The sequence below is a fragment of the Panulirus ornatus genome, chromosome 42 (genome assembly GCF_036320965.1).
Source record: "Panulirus ornatus isolate Po-2019 chromosome 42, ASM3632096v1, whole genome shotgun sequence".
NCBI lineage: Eukaryota > Metazoa > Arthropoda > Malacostraca > Decapoda > Palinuridae > Panulirus > Panulirus ornatus.
The window spans coordinates 14,656,748-14,671,733 of record NC_092265.1 but is presented as its reverse complement, the minus strand read 5'-3'; the positions used below and the strand labels follow the sequence as shown (position 1 = coordinate 14,671,733).

Sequence of the window (14,986 nt, the reverse complement as noted above, 5' to 3'; positions counted from 1 at the left end):
CAGCTCATCCACGAACTTACCAAGATATAATCGAAACGACACGACAAGAAAAAAAAAAAACCCAACCCTCCAGCATTAACTTGCACAGCTTCGCGCACGCTAAGCTTACCCAAAAATGGAACCAGCGTAGCTGCTATCACCACACGTCATCCGCGTCCATCAGCGATCAAGACTCACAGAGAACACTTCTCATTTTTCAACAAAGTCAATACTGACTTTTGGATCATCTTGTATATAACAGGCTCACCCAGAGAAGGACGGAGGCCACACGGTGAACAGAAGAACAAAATGTTATCACAGTATTCTGTTATAGACTTCAAAATGTCGACACAGATCTTCTGTTAGGGATAATTATCCTTTTATTAAACAATTATGTTGGCGCCATATAACACCTGTTTTGGTACACAACACCAGTATTAATTAGAAGAAACTGTCTATGTTGCACAGCCCGGCTAGCTCAGTCGGTAGAGCACGAGACTCTTAATCTCGGGGTCGTGGGTTCGAGCCCCACGTTGGGCGACATATATTTTTTTTACAATCTTTATCTGTACCAAGATGGCAACACTGACAACTATGAGAATCTCTCTATGTATTCAAGTTGTTGTCATGGACACTGCCAGCTTGCCAGTGCCACAGTGGCAACACTGACTTCTGTCACGGTCATACTGGTAAGGTTAGTATCTGTCACTGTCATGAAGGCTACACTGCACTGCGTGACACTCACCTTATTACCTCTCGAATTGGCATCTCTCACGTTCATGCTGGTAATACTGGCACCTGTCACTCATTTTGGTTACATCCACATCTGTCACTGTCATATTGGTAACACTACCAGTAATGATGGTACTGATGCCACTCACTGTCATGGTGTTTACACTGCGGTGTGTCACTGTCAGGGTGGGAAAACTGCCGGCATGTCACTGTCATGGATTAACACACAAAATGTCATTGTGGTAACGCTTCCAGAATGTCACTGTCATGTTGGTAGCACGGACGGTATGTAACTGTCAGGTGGGTAACACTTCCATTGTCATTGCAACAGTGGTAACACTGCTGGTTTGTCACTGTCATGGTGATAGCACTGCTGGTGTGTCATTGTCAAGGTGGCAACACTGCTGGTATGTCAGTCAGAGTGGTAATGCAGACAGTTTGTTTCTGTTACGGTGATAACACTGCCAGTATGTCACTATCATGATAGTAACACTTCCAGTATGTCACACTCATGGTGGTAACCCTGCTGGAATGTCACTTTCATGGTGTCAATACTACCGGTATGTCACAGGCATGGTGGTAACACTGCCGGACTGTCACTGTCACTGTGGTAATACCGCCTATGTCACTGTAATGGTAGTAACACTCTCAGTATGTCACGCTCATGAAAGTAACAAAACCCCTGGTACAGCGGGAAATGGTGGCCAGATATCCTCCCTTCCTGTATTACATTCCAAAAGAAAGAAAAGAGGCAGGGACCAAGTGAGGAGTTTTTCCTATAAGCCTCAGTCATCTTCTCTTGTTACTACCTCGCTCACGCGGGAAATAGCGAGCATGTGTGATAAAAAATTCTTTACTTCATTAGATTTTGCATAATATTGGGTCTCTGTTAGAGAAGTGGGTTAGCACTTCAGCAGGTTGGCGAAGATTAATATCAGGGTCTTGTACACAGTTTCCGGTGTCTCGCAATAATTTGCATTAGGAAGCAAATGTTGACGATGGCAAGACTTGTAGAATCTGATGTTCACTACTGACCAAAAAAGAAATACTTTTTTCCCTGAGATAAGTTTTGGTGTTTGTAATGTGCGTTGGATACTTCTGTGGTAGGACTGGTCTCCGTTGCAATGGATTGGTTTTCATTTGACGTTAGAGTTTAGTCAATCAGTGCAAATGTCAGTATTCTCTGACTTTTTTCTTCTGGTGGAGGAACCATATAAAGATCATGGTGTCTTTTATGGAACACAGACCTTCACCAAATTCGTAGCAACCATTGTGTAAGCTCAAAATAAACGAGTTCCTGTTATATAGATCACAAGCATCATAGCTTCCTAGCAATTCTAGTTACAATAGATATTCATGAAACCCTTGAAGGATGCTCGCAGAATCCTTGGGCTGCGGGGAAACCTGGATGAAAACACTGACGTACTACATTCTCCTCGTCCTCCTCATGTTTCACTATATCTTAAGTTAACCATTAAAATTTTCATATTCTATAATAAGAAAATAAGAGAAAACAAAACTTAAGTTGGGATAACTATTATATTTATTTTTCAAAGTAATATCATTATTGTTCATTATTATCATCATATAACTCTAAGGCCCATTTCACAAAGGAGTCCTGGGGTTATTACACCAGGACCCCTTGTTTATAGGCTTTTGTCGCGCAAAGGCTGCGCTACATTCAGTAGAGGGTTGGGTGGATTCCCTGGAAGAGAGAATGTTTTGACGAGACTGAGAGTTTCCTCTGTTTCATCAACTAATATGATAAATCCTCGCCAATGGTTGATTGATTGTGATTGATTTTATCTTGACAAAATATGTACACACTGTTTATATGGAAATATATCTCCTAGGACCAAGAATAAGATATATACAAACTTTCTTCTCTGTCTAATATATTCGCTAGGAAGGTTGTTCGCCCACGTTAGTTTATGCGTTAGGATCATACGATCCCTTGCTCGAGTTGATGTTTGTTTACATTTAGAGGCGTCAAGGTTGTACCTCTTTATTGGAAGATGTATTCGCCTGGATGAAGAGAGAAGATAACTAGTTATACGTTAGAGTGTAGATATGGCAGGCTGGACTGGTAAACGAGTCAATGTTACCTTCTCTAAGCCGGAGGAACCAGCTTTTCTGAAGAGGTTCAAGGAACGGGTGGGTTACAAGGAAGACCATGGACTCTCAGAGAAGGTACAGTTGACGGTATTATGTAAAATCGCTGTATGGAGATCGAGAACTAAGCAGTAGTTTTCAGCGTAGCAATAGTTGAATTCTGATGGAAGGTGTCGTCCACTTATGGCACCAGCTTTTCTTCCGAATCTTCATAATAGTTCAAGTCCATATTAGTGACGACTTTAACTTGATACTTATAAAGAATCTCTTTAACACTACAACGTGTCTGTCTTATCGAAAGTCTTCATTACTTTTGGTTCGATTAACGTAGAGAATAAAAACTTAGATTAGGTACTTTTGTTCGCATATTTCCACCATGAATTATTATAAATAGACTAACTTGTATGGGCTATGGGAAATTTATTGATTTCCAATTCTTTACTTCAGAATGCAATATAGGAATAACGCCTAGGAGAGTTTTGTTGTACTTTTATACTTTACCATATGTCTGTGGTGAAATGGTAGATATGTATAAAAAGAAATATATATATATATATATATATATATATATATATATATATATATATATATATATATATATATATATATATATTTCTTGTTTATTTTGCTTTGTCGCTGCCTCCCGCGTTTGCGAGGTAGCGCAAGGAAACAGACGAAAGAAATGGCCCAACCCACCCCCATACACATGTATATACATACACGTCCACACACGCAAATATACATACCTATACATCTCAGTGTACACATATATATACACACACAGACACATACATATATACCCATGCACACAATTCACACTGTCTGCCTTTATTCATTCCCATCGCCACCTCGCCACACATGGAATACCATCCCCCTCCCCCCCTCATGTGTGCGAGGTAGCGCTAGGAAAAGACAACAAAGGCCCCATTCGTTCACACTCAGTCTCTAGCTGTCATGCAATAATGCCCGAAACCACAGCTCCCTTTCCACATCCAGGCCCCACAGAACTTTCCATGGTTTACTCCAGACACTTCACATGCCCTGATTCAATCCCTTGACAGCACGTCAACCCCGGTATACCACATCGTTCCAATTCACTCTATTCCTTGCACACCTTTCACCCTCTTGCATGTTCAGGCACCAATCGCTCAAAATCTTTTTCACTCAAGGGGGCCAAGTGAGGATGTTCCCTCAAATGTTCAGTCCTCTGTTCTTAACACTACCTCACTAACATGGGAAATGGCGAATGAAATTGAAATATATATATGTATGTATATATATATATATATATATATATATATATATATATATATATATATATATATATATATTTGTATTTAGCAGCGGATGGAACTATGGAAGCGGAAGTGAGTCACAGGGTGGGGGCGAAGGTTCTGGGATTGTTGAAGAATGTGTGGAGGGCGAGAATTTTATCTCAGAGAGCAAAATGGGTATTTTTCAAGGATGGTTGTGCCAGGAATGTTATATGGATGTGAGGCTTGGGTTATAGATAGGGTTGTGCGGAGGAAGGTGGAGGTGTTGGAATTGAAATGTTTGAGGACAATATGTGGTGTGAGGTGGTTTGATCCAGAACTGACTGCATACTTGCCCCTCTCTCAAAAACTGTTGCATTCACCTCCCGAACCACCCCATCCATAAACAAATTAAACAACCATGGAGACATCACACACCCCTGCCGCAAATGACATTCACTGGGAACCAATCACTTTCCTCTCTTCCTACTCATACGTATGCCTTACATCCTTGGTAAAAGATTTTCACTGCTTCTGGCACTTACCTCCCACACCATATACTCTTAAAACCTTCCACAAAGCATCTCTATCCACCCTATCATATGCCTTCTTCAGATCCATAAATGCTACGTACAAATCCATCTGTTTTTCGAAGTATTTCTCACATACATTCTCCAAAGTAAACACCTGATCCACACGTCCTCTACCACTTCTGAAATTTACACTGCTCCTCCCCAGTCTTATGCTCTGTACATGCCTTTACCCTCTAAATCAGTACTCTCCCATATAATTTCCCAGGAATGCTCAACAAACTTATGCCTCTGTAATTTGAACACTCACCTTTATCCCCTTTGCCTTTATTTAATGGCACTATGCATGCATTTCACCAATCCTCAGGCACTTCACCATAATCCATACATACATTTAATACCCTTACCAACCAATCGGTAATGCAGTCACCCCCTTTTTTTTTATTAATTCACTGCAGTACCATCCAAACCTGTTGCCTTGGTGGCTTTCATCTTCCACAAAGCTTTCACTACCTCTTCTCTTTTCAATAAACCATTCTCTCTGACCCTCTCACTTCGCACACCACCCTGACAAAAATACCTTGTATCTGCCACTCAGCCATCAAACACATTCAACAAACCTTCAAAATATTCACCCCATCTCCTTCTTCCTTCATCACTTCTTGTTATTACCTCCCCATTTGCCCCCATCGTTCCAATTCACTCTATTCCTTGCACGCCTTTCACTCTCCTGTATGTTCAGGCCCCGATCAGCCGAAATCTTTTTATTCCATCCTTCCACCTCCAATTTGATCTCTCGCTTCTCCTCGTTCCCTTTACCTCTGACACATATATCCTCTTTGTCAATTTTTCCTCACATTCTCTCCATGTGACCAAACCATTTCAATACACCCTCTTCTGCTCTCTCAACCACACTTTTTATTACCACACATATCTCTTACCCTTTCATTACTTACTCGATCAAACCATCTCACACCACATGTTGTCCTCAAACATTTCATTTCCAACACATCCACCATCCTCCGCACAACCCTATTTATAGCCCATGCCTCACAACCATGTAACATTGTTGGAACCACTATTCATTCAAATATTCTCATTTTCACTCTCCAAGATAACGTTCTCACCTTCCACACATTCTTCAATGCTCCCATAGCCTTTGCCCCCTCCCCCACCATGTGACTCATTTCCGCTTCCATAGTTCCATGCGCTGCTAGATCCATTCCCACATATCTAAAGCACTTCACTTCCTCCACTTTTTCTCCATTCAAACTTACCTCCCAATTAAATTGTCCCACAACCCTTGCTGAACCTAAGAACCTTGCTCTTATTGACATACTCTCAGCAAGAGACAGAAAATTGTAATGAGGTATACATGGTCAGCATACTTGTACTTTCCATGGTAAACCATTGAAAGGCCTGTGGGGCCTGGTTGTGGACTGTAAGCTCTAGTTTCAGTGCATTGCACATGACAGCTAGATAATTGATGTGAGCAGATACAGCCTTTCTTCCTCTATTCCAGACACTATCTTGCTGATGAGGGAAACAGTGATCTAGTATGAAAGAAATAAAGTTCTCTTTACTACTTTAAATATTTTGCTGAAATTAATGCAAAAGTAATTTGTCTGTGATCGCTTGTACAAAAAGTTTGTTCAGTTTCACCATTATAGACAGAATCTTTTAATGTTAGGGCTAAGTCTGATTACTTCTCATCATGGGGAGGTGTTAATTGTATTAGGGGTACTATCAAGCAAGTTTGGTTAGAGCCTATGCCAGTGTCTACTGGAATGGAATTCTCCCCACTTGCATATGGGTGTGTTAAAATCCACTATAGTTGAATCATATTCACTTCAATTGGGCTGAAATAAATCATTGTCATTTGAAGTTTGGTTGCATCTTGAACATTAGTTTAGTAATGTGCCTTTTTTTCAGTATGCAGTAATGCCTGCTGCAACAGATGAAGACTTAGCTGACCAGGATGATGAGTTGCCACAGGTATGTTTATGTATATTGTAGAAAAGTATAGAGAATTCTGTGATGCCATGATGTCCTTGATTGTTGTGAATTGTACAAACTGTGAATGTTTTAAACTCTTAATATGGAGAAAGGCAACTGACCCATGCATGTCTATATGTCACCCTCCTGAATGTTCAGAGCCTTTATAACTCCATTCTTCTCTCTCCCTTTTGGTCTGCCATTCTACTTCCACTTCTTAGACCTTCTCTGTCAATTTTTTTTTTCATGCATCCTCTCCATATGTCCATTCCACATCAGCACACCCTGGTCATCTCTCTCAATCTGACTGCACGTAGTACCTCACTTCATTCTTATTTTGTCATTTATTACACAGTGAACCCACTTAAGGTAATTAGTTTCCAGCATTTGTATTCTCTTCTGTTCTTTTTTTTTCAGGGTCCCAGACTCACTTCCATACAATTCTGTCAGGATTAGCATACCTCCTGACATACCTATCTTTACTCTGATAGAACTTGCCTCTTCCCATACTCTCCTCAGTGCCTCCAGGACTTTGGCCTTCCTCTTCCATTCTTTGACTCCCTTCATTCCTCATGGGTCCATCAGCTGCCATTTCCATTCCTAGATATCTAAATTATTCCACTTCCTCCAGGTCCTTTTCAGTCTTAACCCCTGCCTCATGTCATTGTCTTATTTTTTCATGTAAATTCTCTGCTGCCTCCTTTCACACATCTTCCCAGACTCAGACATCAGCTTCTGGAGTTTCTCTCTTGAGTCTGCCATCAGAGCAATGTCATCTACAAATAAAGAATTCCTTGCAAGCACCCTGTCCTTAGTATACTATAGACCTTCCCTTTTCTCCAAGACCCTTGGATATACTTTTTAGTTTTCTCAAGGTCATCTTTCTGGATCTTGCAGTAATTTGCCTTAGACTAGTTCTTTCTTGGTCAAGGGTCATCTCTGGTACTTTTAAGAGGGAACTTCAACATTTTGATGTACCTAATCCATATCTTCCATGTCAAAAAGAATTGCTGGTCAACCCTGACCCTCCATTTGAAGGAATGCATGGTAAAGCTGTTTAACAAAACTTCAGAGACTTCAGTACTGTCTGACTTGTGCTTAAAAGGTATGCAATAAGCTGGCAGAAAGTCTTGTGGTTATATTTCCATTGCATGTGTACTGATATTTACGGATGAGGTGTGTAACCTCATTTTCTCATTATTTTAGAGAGTGTTTTGTTTAACTGCAGGTCTAACTTGCCTAGATAGCAGCTGAAAACAGTATATTCATGGCTGTCCTACTGTAGGCTTGAATTATTCTCATATGCTTCATAACTTTTTCTGCAGCAATTACCTTCATTGCCAAAGTCATGTATTTTTCTGGCCATCATTTTATTTGTGTATAGTAGCTCTGAATATTACTGACACAAGAATGAAACTAGTTTCATGATTGCTTCTAGAATAAAGATAAATTGGAGGTATGGCAGTAATTATCAGAGATGTGTATCTCTCACCTTCCAACAAAAGGTATGAATAAGCTTACTCACCATTTTAGTGAGGAGAGGTGCCCCATAAAATCATGTGTTTGGAAAATGGTCAAAAGTCTTACAGCACTTTATATAACAATATAACTCAGTTTTTTCTGCATTGGCGAATGTCATATGAGACAATATCTGTGCTGACTTCTCATTTGTCTCTCAGTAACTAGCTTCTTTGTAATATTAATGTTCTTGCAAATTTCACCAAAAACTCAAGTATAAAAGTCTGTGCTTATTGAGATGATAAGTTGTAATCATCTCAGAAATGTTATTACTGATCAGGTAGTGAGTTTACGGCCAGGTGACTTGACACAAGAAGAGTATAACACACTTCGTGAAGATGGGAAGTTGGATGACCTTCTACATGGCATAAGTGAGGAAGTTCAAGGTCCCAGAGAGAAAGATGAAGGTTAGTTGGAAAAAATTTATTGTTGTGAAGTTGTCATATGTAAGGAAGTTCAATTTTTTCAGATTCTCATGTTTATGGAGCTAGGAAGGTTCATGATATGCTGAGGGTTGTGTGTAATTACCAATTTGTGATTATCTCTGAACAGTACCAGGAGGGGATTTTACAGTTATGATACCCCATCTCATGAATTTTCTTCATAATCATACAATATATCAAGATCATGTGTGTTGTTAACATGCACAGTTTCATCACTGAACTTATCCACTACACTGATACTATGAAAATATTTCTTTCCACATTTTCTAAAAAGTCTTTTGCTTAGTTCCATGTTATGGCCTGTAACATCTTGTAACTCAGCTTTTGTATTTCAGGTACCATCTTTATCACACTGTACAGAATTTTCTCTAGCAGTACTTTGTACTTCCTTGAGTGAGGTAGCCAAACTCAAGAAACATACCCCAAAACCTCACTTAGCATGATACATACATTCCTGAAAAGATGGACATAAAGCAAAATTCCTTAAAGTGGAACACATTTTTCTGTAGAATCCATTACATAAATGGAGATATGTTCCTTTAAGTAAAAATTCATTGTGACTAGTCATGGAGATGGAAGGGAAATATGCAAAAAGTTTTCAAGGGTTCTTTTATGCAGCAATACATAAAATGGTGTGAGGGATGAACTGTGGATAGGTACAGATGGGTAACAGCTTTAGAAATCATTTTTTGCCCACTGACTGCAACTGACCTGAATGAACATGAACAAGTGGATTTTACTAATATGCAAACCTTGAAAGTTAGGAGTTACCGTTTTAGATTACACTACATTTAGTATTTGACTATATTTCATGTCATCCATCTGCTGAAATCCAAGGCAGCAGCTGAGTTGGTACATGAACTCTTAATATTTCTTTAATTTGAAGCTCCATGCATCTTACAATCTGACATAAGCAGGGAATTAGATTCACAGGTGATACACAACTTGTCATTATAATAGTCAGAACTTGTCTGAGTGAATGAATATCCTCAACATCTCTGGAGTCAGGGTTCTGTTGAATGAAGCAATGCTGACTTGAAGACGAAACTGATGGCCTGGATGCGTGATGATAAGTGTGCTCAGAGGCATTATGGAGTTCAGATTGTACATTGGACAATGAATAGCAGCTGCCGTGAAACTGTTTAAATGGCTCCTCACCATGTTCTAACAGGAATTAAACCACAGTGTAGTCTAAAATCAAAGCTTCCAGCTGAATTTTTCACTAAATAAGAAATAGGATTTATGGTGGTGATTTTAAGCACCTTCTGATGACGAGTCCTGGGAGCAGAGGGCCATTACCCGAGATGCCTAAAGAACCACATGAAGTACTGAAAGACTGTCAACTCCCAGGATTCCATATGGAGTATGCAGATGAAACTTGGATTTCAAATGCTCCCACACATGTGAATTAATTCATTTTAACACATTTTCACCTCTTCTCTGTAAATTTGGAGTATATTGTGTGTAAAAGATATAAATTTTTATTGAAATGATCAGTCATAGTTAAACCATTTAGCTTGTGAAATGTTTTATTCTTGATTTTCAGTTGGCAAAACCAGCACCAAATGACATATCAATTGACATGATTATCATTATAAATTACAATAAGTACATAATGTATTTCAGACAGGCAAGAGCAGTACCACATGAATTACTGTTTACTGCAACAGGGAGTAAATTAAAACCCCAATTGCAGAAGATGCTCCACATTCAGTAACTTCAGTCAATACCAACACAGCAGATCTCAAGTGATAGAGAGGAGAACAGTCCTCCTGCCAGACATGCAAGACAGGAAGCATGAAAGGAGATAGTGCAACTGGCTTTGAGATGTTTACCCATAGTACAAAATCATTGGGTCCTATTGATGAGCGTAATAACAATACGGTGTTAGTGTCTCAGTTTAAATGTAGCAAAGCAAAAAAGGATCTTTCTAATTTAAGTGGAATTGTCTTTTCTAAGTTAGAAAGTGGCTACAGGATAAATATAAAACGTGGAATAATTAAAGGCAAGCTTGCTCAATGCATGGTGGAGTTTGTGAATTAGGCAGTTAAATAGCCAAGTTTATGGAGTGGGTGGTCAGACTGCCTTTCAAGAACAGGGCAATTTCACAAACAGTGAGGTGGCATCTGGAACAGACAAAAAAAGGGACTTCTTTGCTCAGATCCACTCTCAGAGTGTAATGTACAGTATATTGCACTGAAACTAGAGCCCTCTGTCCACAGCCAAGCTCACAAACTCTTCCATGGTTTCCCATGACTTCTTCATATACCCTGGTCCAGCCCATTGACAGCATAAAACCCCCTGTATACTACATTCCAATTTTTCTTTGTTCCGTGCACTCCTCTCACTTTTTGCAAGTTAAGCCCCTTATAACTCAGAGCATCTTTCACTTCATCCTTCCACCTCCTTTTTAGGCTTCCCCTTCCCCTTGCTTCCTCCACTTCTGATACATATGTCCTCTTAGTTAGTCTCTCTTTGCTCATCCTTTCCTTAGGTCCAACCATTTAAGCACATCCCCTTCAAATTTTTCAATCATACTCCTCGTCCTACTATGCCTTTCTCTTACAGTTTCATTTCTCCTCAGACTACTTCTTCTCCTCTGGCATTACCTTTCCAACGCATCCACTCTCTTTCATCCTTTTACATTCATGGCACGAGTCACATTCATTCTGCACCATCGTAAGGACTATATCATCAGATATACTCCTCTATTGCCCTGACAAACAGTGAACTCTCCCTTTACACATTCCTCAAAGTATCCCCTACATCCATCCAGTGGTTCACTTCAATTTTCTTAGTTCCATCCATAGTTCCACTTCCCTTCAGCTTCATCCCATTCAAATTCACCCTCAGACCAACTTGTCTCACTCTTCTGCTAAATTTCAACTTTATCACCTTAATGTTATTTACATTAACTTTCATCTTCCTCCTCTCACACACTTTCCAAACTCAAGAAAAAGCTGTGTGAAGATGAAATGTGGATTGAGTGAGAGAAGGAGTAGAATTGAAGGATGTGGATGAATGCAGTGTTGAGTTGTTGGCATATGAGTGCATTTGACTATTTGTGGAGGAGAGAATATCATCGAAAAAAGGAGAAAAAGTGTATGGGACATGGCAGAACCTTGAGGAACACCACTGTTGATGGAGAAAAGGGGAAAGTCTGATCCATCAACAACCACAGAGATAGATCGGCTGGAGAGGAAGTTAGATATGAAGCAGCAAAGTGAGGAAGGGAAGCCAAAGGAGGGAGTTTAGAGATAAGACCCCAATGCCACACCATGTCAGTAGCTTTTTATATGTCACGGGCAACTACACTTGACCCCCAAATCTTTCATTGATAATGACCAGACATTACTAAGATACGAAAGAGTATCATCTGTGGATCTCACCTTATGGAAGCCATACTGGTGATCTGTGAGAAGGGAATTGAGGAGGGATTCAAAGACTTTGGAAATGGTAGATATCAAAGCAATAGGACGATGGTTAGAGAGGTTAGAATGGTCACCCTTCTTAGAAGTGGAATGTATCAATCCATGCTTCCAAGGAGAAGGAAAAGTTTTGGTTTTTAAACAGAAACAGAACAGATTAATATTCACAGGTGCAAATTTAGGGGGGCACTCTTTCAGTACACAGGGATGGATGCCATCAGGACCATAACCCTTGCTTTGTCCAGAGAGAGAAGCACTTTTCGGACAGCCTGAAAAGAGATTGCAGGGAGGGGCATAGGATTAGTAAGAGGAGTGTCAGGGGGTGAAGAAATGTTAGTCATCCAAGGTGGCACTAAAGGAGAAATAGGAACCAAGTGCCATGTCAGTAGCAAGCAACAAGTGACTCACTTCCCAAGCCTCCTAACCTCCTACAAACTATATGCCTGCCCTTCTCTCAAAGACCCTAGCATTTCCCTTACCGCCACATCCATAAGCATATTAAACAACCATGGTGACATCACACACTCCTGCTGTAGACCCACCTTTACTGGTTTTCATTCACCTTCCATTCTACCTTTTTGCTTACATACTTACTCTCTTAATAAAAACTCCTCTTTGCTTGTAATAGCTTTTCTCCCACATCACATATTGATAACCTTTTTTTTACAATTCTACAAATCATCTTTATCAACCTAATCATATGCTTTATTCAGATTCTTAAATGGCACATACAAATCTTTCTGTTTCACTAAGTATTTGTCATACATTCTCCACAGCAAACACCCAATCCACGTCTCCATTTCCAGTCCTGAAACCACAGCGTTCCTCCCTAATCTGACGTCTTGTACATGCCACCATCCTGTGAATCACCACTCTTCCATGCAACTTACCAGCTACAGCCAACAAACTTACACCTTTGTAATTCAAACACTCACTTTAGTTTCCCAAGCCATTATTAGATAGCACTATAAATGTGCTCTGCCATTTCTCAGGCACCTCACCAAGATCCATACATATTGAAAATCCTGACTGACCTTTCATCAACACAGTATCCCTTTTTTTTTTTTATAAGAAATTCAACTGCAATGCCATTCACTCCAGCCATCTTGCCACATTTCACATGCTAGGCTTTCATCACCTCTTGTGTCTCACAAACCACTCGCTGTGAATCTCTTGTTTCACATACCTCCCAACTCAAAGGCCCTATGTCTGCCATTGTATGATCAACCACTCACCAAACATTCAGAGAACTCAGTTTATTTCCTTTTCACCTCATTACTATATGTTGCCAGTGTTTCCATTTGTTTTTTGTTTTCTCACACTATCATCCACCTTCTAAAACATCTGACTATCCCTGAAGTTTGCTCGTACTTACTCACTCTAACTTTTATTTGCCCTTTTTTCAGCCCCTGCACTTTATTCTTGACCTGCTGCTTTCTCTTGTATGCCTCCCAATGCTGGCACTCCTTCCCTTTAAGTATCACACACATACCTCTTTTCTTTTTCACTGACAGCTTTACTTCATCAGCCCACCACTCGCTGCCCTCTCTTACCTACTCACCTACCACATGTCACACACTTTTCTCATGCATACCAGCATACCTCCTCCCCTTGCTTTTTTGTTCATAACATTTTACCATTCTATACTCATTCTCTCCTGGTATTTCTCAACATGTCTCTTTTCCAAACTCATTCACTTTCACCACCTTCTTCAAACCCCTCTCATTTCCCCTTTTCCAAAAATTCTACAAATCTTCACCTCCACCTCCACCAGGTAATGATCAGACATCCAACCAGCTGCCCCTCTCAGCTTATAAATTAGTATGTAATGCAGAAATGTCCAATTACCCCTCTTTCCTTCTCATCCACATATAGGTATGTGTGTCCCTCTGATTTTACCCCCATTTTTTCCCAGAACCTCCAACGGATGGAAAAATCATGTTTCGCAAGCCAACAAAACGTATTGGAGAAGACAAGGAAGGAAAAACAGATCCAAAGAAGTTAAAGGGTGATGAGGGAGCAGAGAAATCTGAGAAGAAATCTAAAAAAGAAAAGAAGAAAGATTTACTGAAAAAGAAGCTTTTATCTTTTAATGAAGATGAGGAAGATGAAGAATATTAACTATATTTTTTTTCATTCTCTATATGAAAACTTGTTTTAACATCCTAGTTTTTGTAAGGAAGAAATAAATACTGATATTATTAACTGTCAAACTTTCAATACCATAATTCCACAGCTTGAAACAAATACTTTAGCGGGGAGATTAGTACGACTGTATTTATATTCATTACAGCCTGCCTTAGCACATTTTTCTGTAAGCAACCAGCTACTTTGATGACATTCTTAAGAATGTAAGTGATCATTTTCTTTGAGAATATACTGAGCAAGGTGATTTTGGTCTCTTTCTTCGATGTAATATTAAACCTTCGTAAGATGCACAAACAAGTGAAAAAAACATGGTAGCAAGTGTGAAAACATCATCAGTCATCACAGACTACAGTGACTGAAGGAAAAGATATGACAAGCCCCTGTTCCAATTATAGAGGCAAAATCAAGCTGCGATGTAACAACATGGTACAAATGGTAGCTTCACAACTTTCCGTCCTTGGCAAAATTAGCGTAATAGGTGACACTGAAAAAGCTTGGAAGACCTGTAAGTAAAAATATAACCTCTATGTTCTGGGAGTAGGTTTTAAGAAGAAACCTGATGAGGAGAGAGTTTCACTACTGCAAACCTTGAGTGGAGATGAATTACTTGACAGGGATAATTCATTTGAGATCTCAGCACTAGTAGATAACCAGCCTAACCCCTAACCAGCTGCAGTGCTACAAAATGTACTTGCTGAATATGATGCACATTTTGCCCCAAAGAAGTGTACTGGCTGACAGGTATAGATTTCAAAGGTGTATTCAACAAACAGGAGAATCTGGATTCATATACCACCAGATGCAGAATTCTGTGCAAAGAATGTGAATATGGAGATCTGAAAGAAAAT

At 39.7% G+C, this 14,986-nt stretch overlaps 1 protein-coding gene and 1 non-coding gene across 2 annotated transcripts; both read left to right on the top strand.

The window, feature by feature from the left end:
- The first annotated feature begins 446 nt into the window (after positions 1–446).
- Positions 447–519, top strand: TRNAK-CUU (transfer RNA lysine (anticodon CUU)). The gene has a single exon. It is a non-coding gene; the product is annotated as a tRNA-Lys (tRNA).
- Positions 520–2,650: 2,131 nt separating this feature from the next.
- LOC139761934 (uncharacterized protein KIAA1143 homolog) lies at positions 2,651–14,196 on the top strand. The gene is made up of 4 exons (XM_071686619.1): positions 2,651–2,901; positions 6,539–6,601; positions 8,400–8,526; positions 13,906–14,196. The coding sequence occupies exons 1-4, from the start codon at positions 2,782–2,784 to the stop codon at positions 14,109–14,111; spliced, it is 516 nt and encodes a 171-aa protein (XP_071542720.1). The 5' UTR covers positions 2,651–2,781; the 3' UTR covers positions 14,112–14,196.
- The last annotated feature ends 790 nt before the right edge of the window (positions 14,197–14,986 follow it).

What these genes read in the sequence shown, in the direction of transcription:
- LOC139761934 (XM_071686619.1), top strand. Translation starts at nt 2,782, where the DNA reads ATGGCAGGCTGGACTGGTAAACGAGTCAATGTTACCTTCTCTAAGCCG. An exon ending in ACCATGGACTCTCAGAGAAG is followed by an intron (nt 2,902 to 6,538) that starts GTACAGTTGACG and finishes CCTTTTTTTCAG; the next exon opens with TATGCAGTAATGCCTGCTGC. An exon ending in TCCCAGAGAGAAAGATGAAG is followed by an intron (nt 8,527 to 13,905) that starts GTTAGTTGGAAA and finishes ATTTTTTCCCAG; the next exon opens with AACCTCCAACGGATGGAAAA.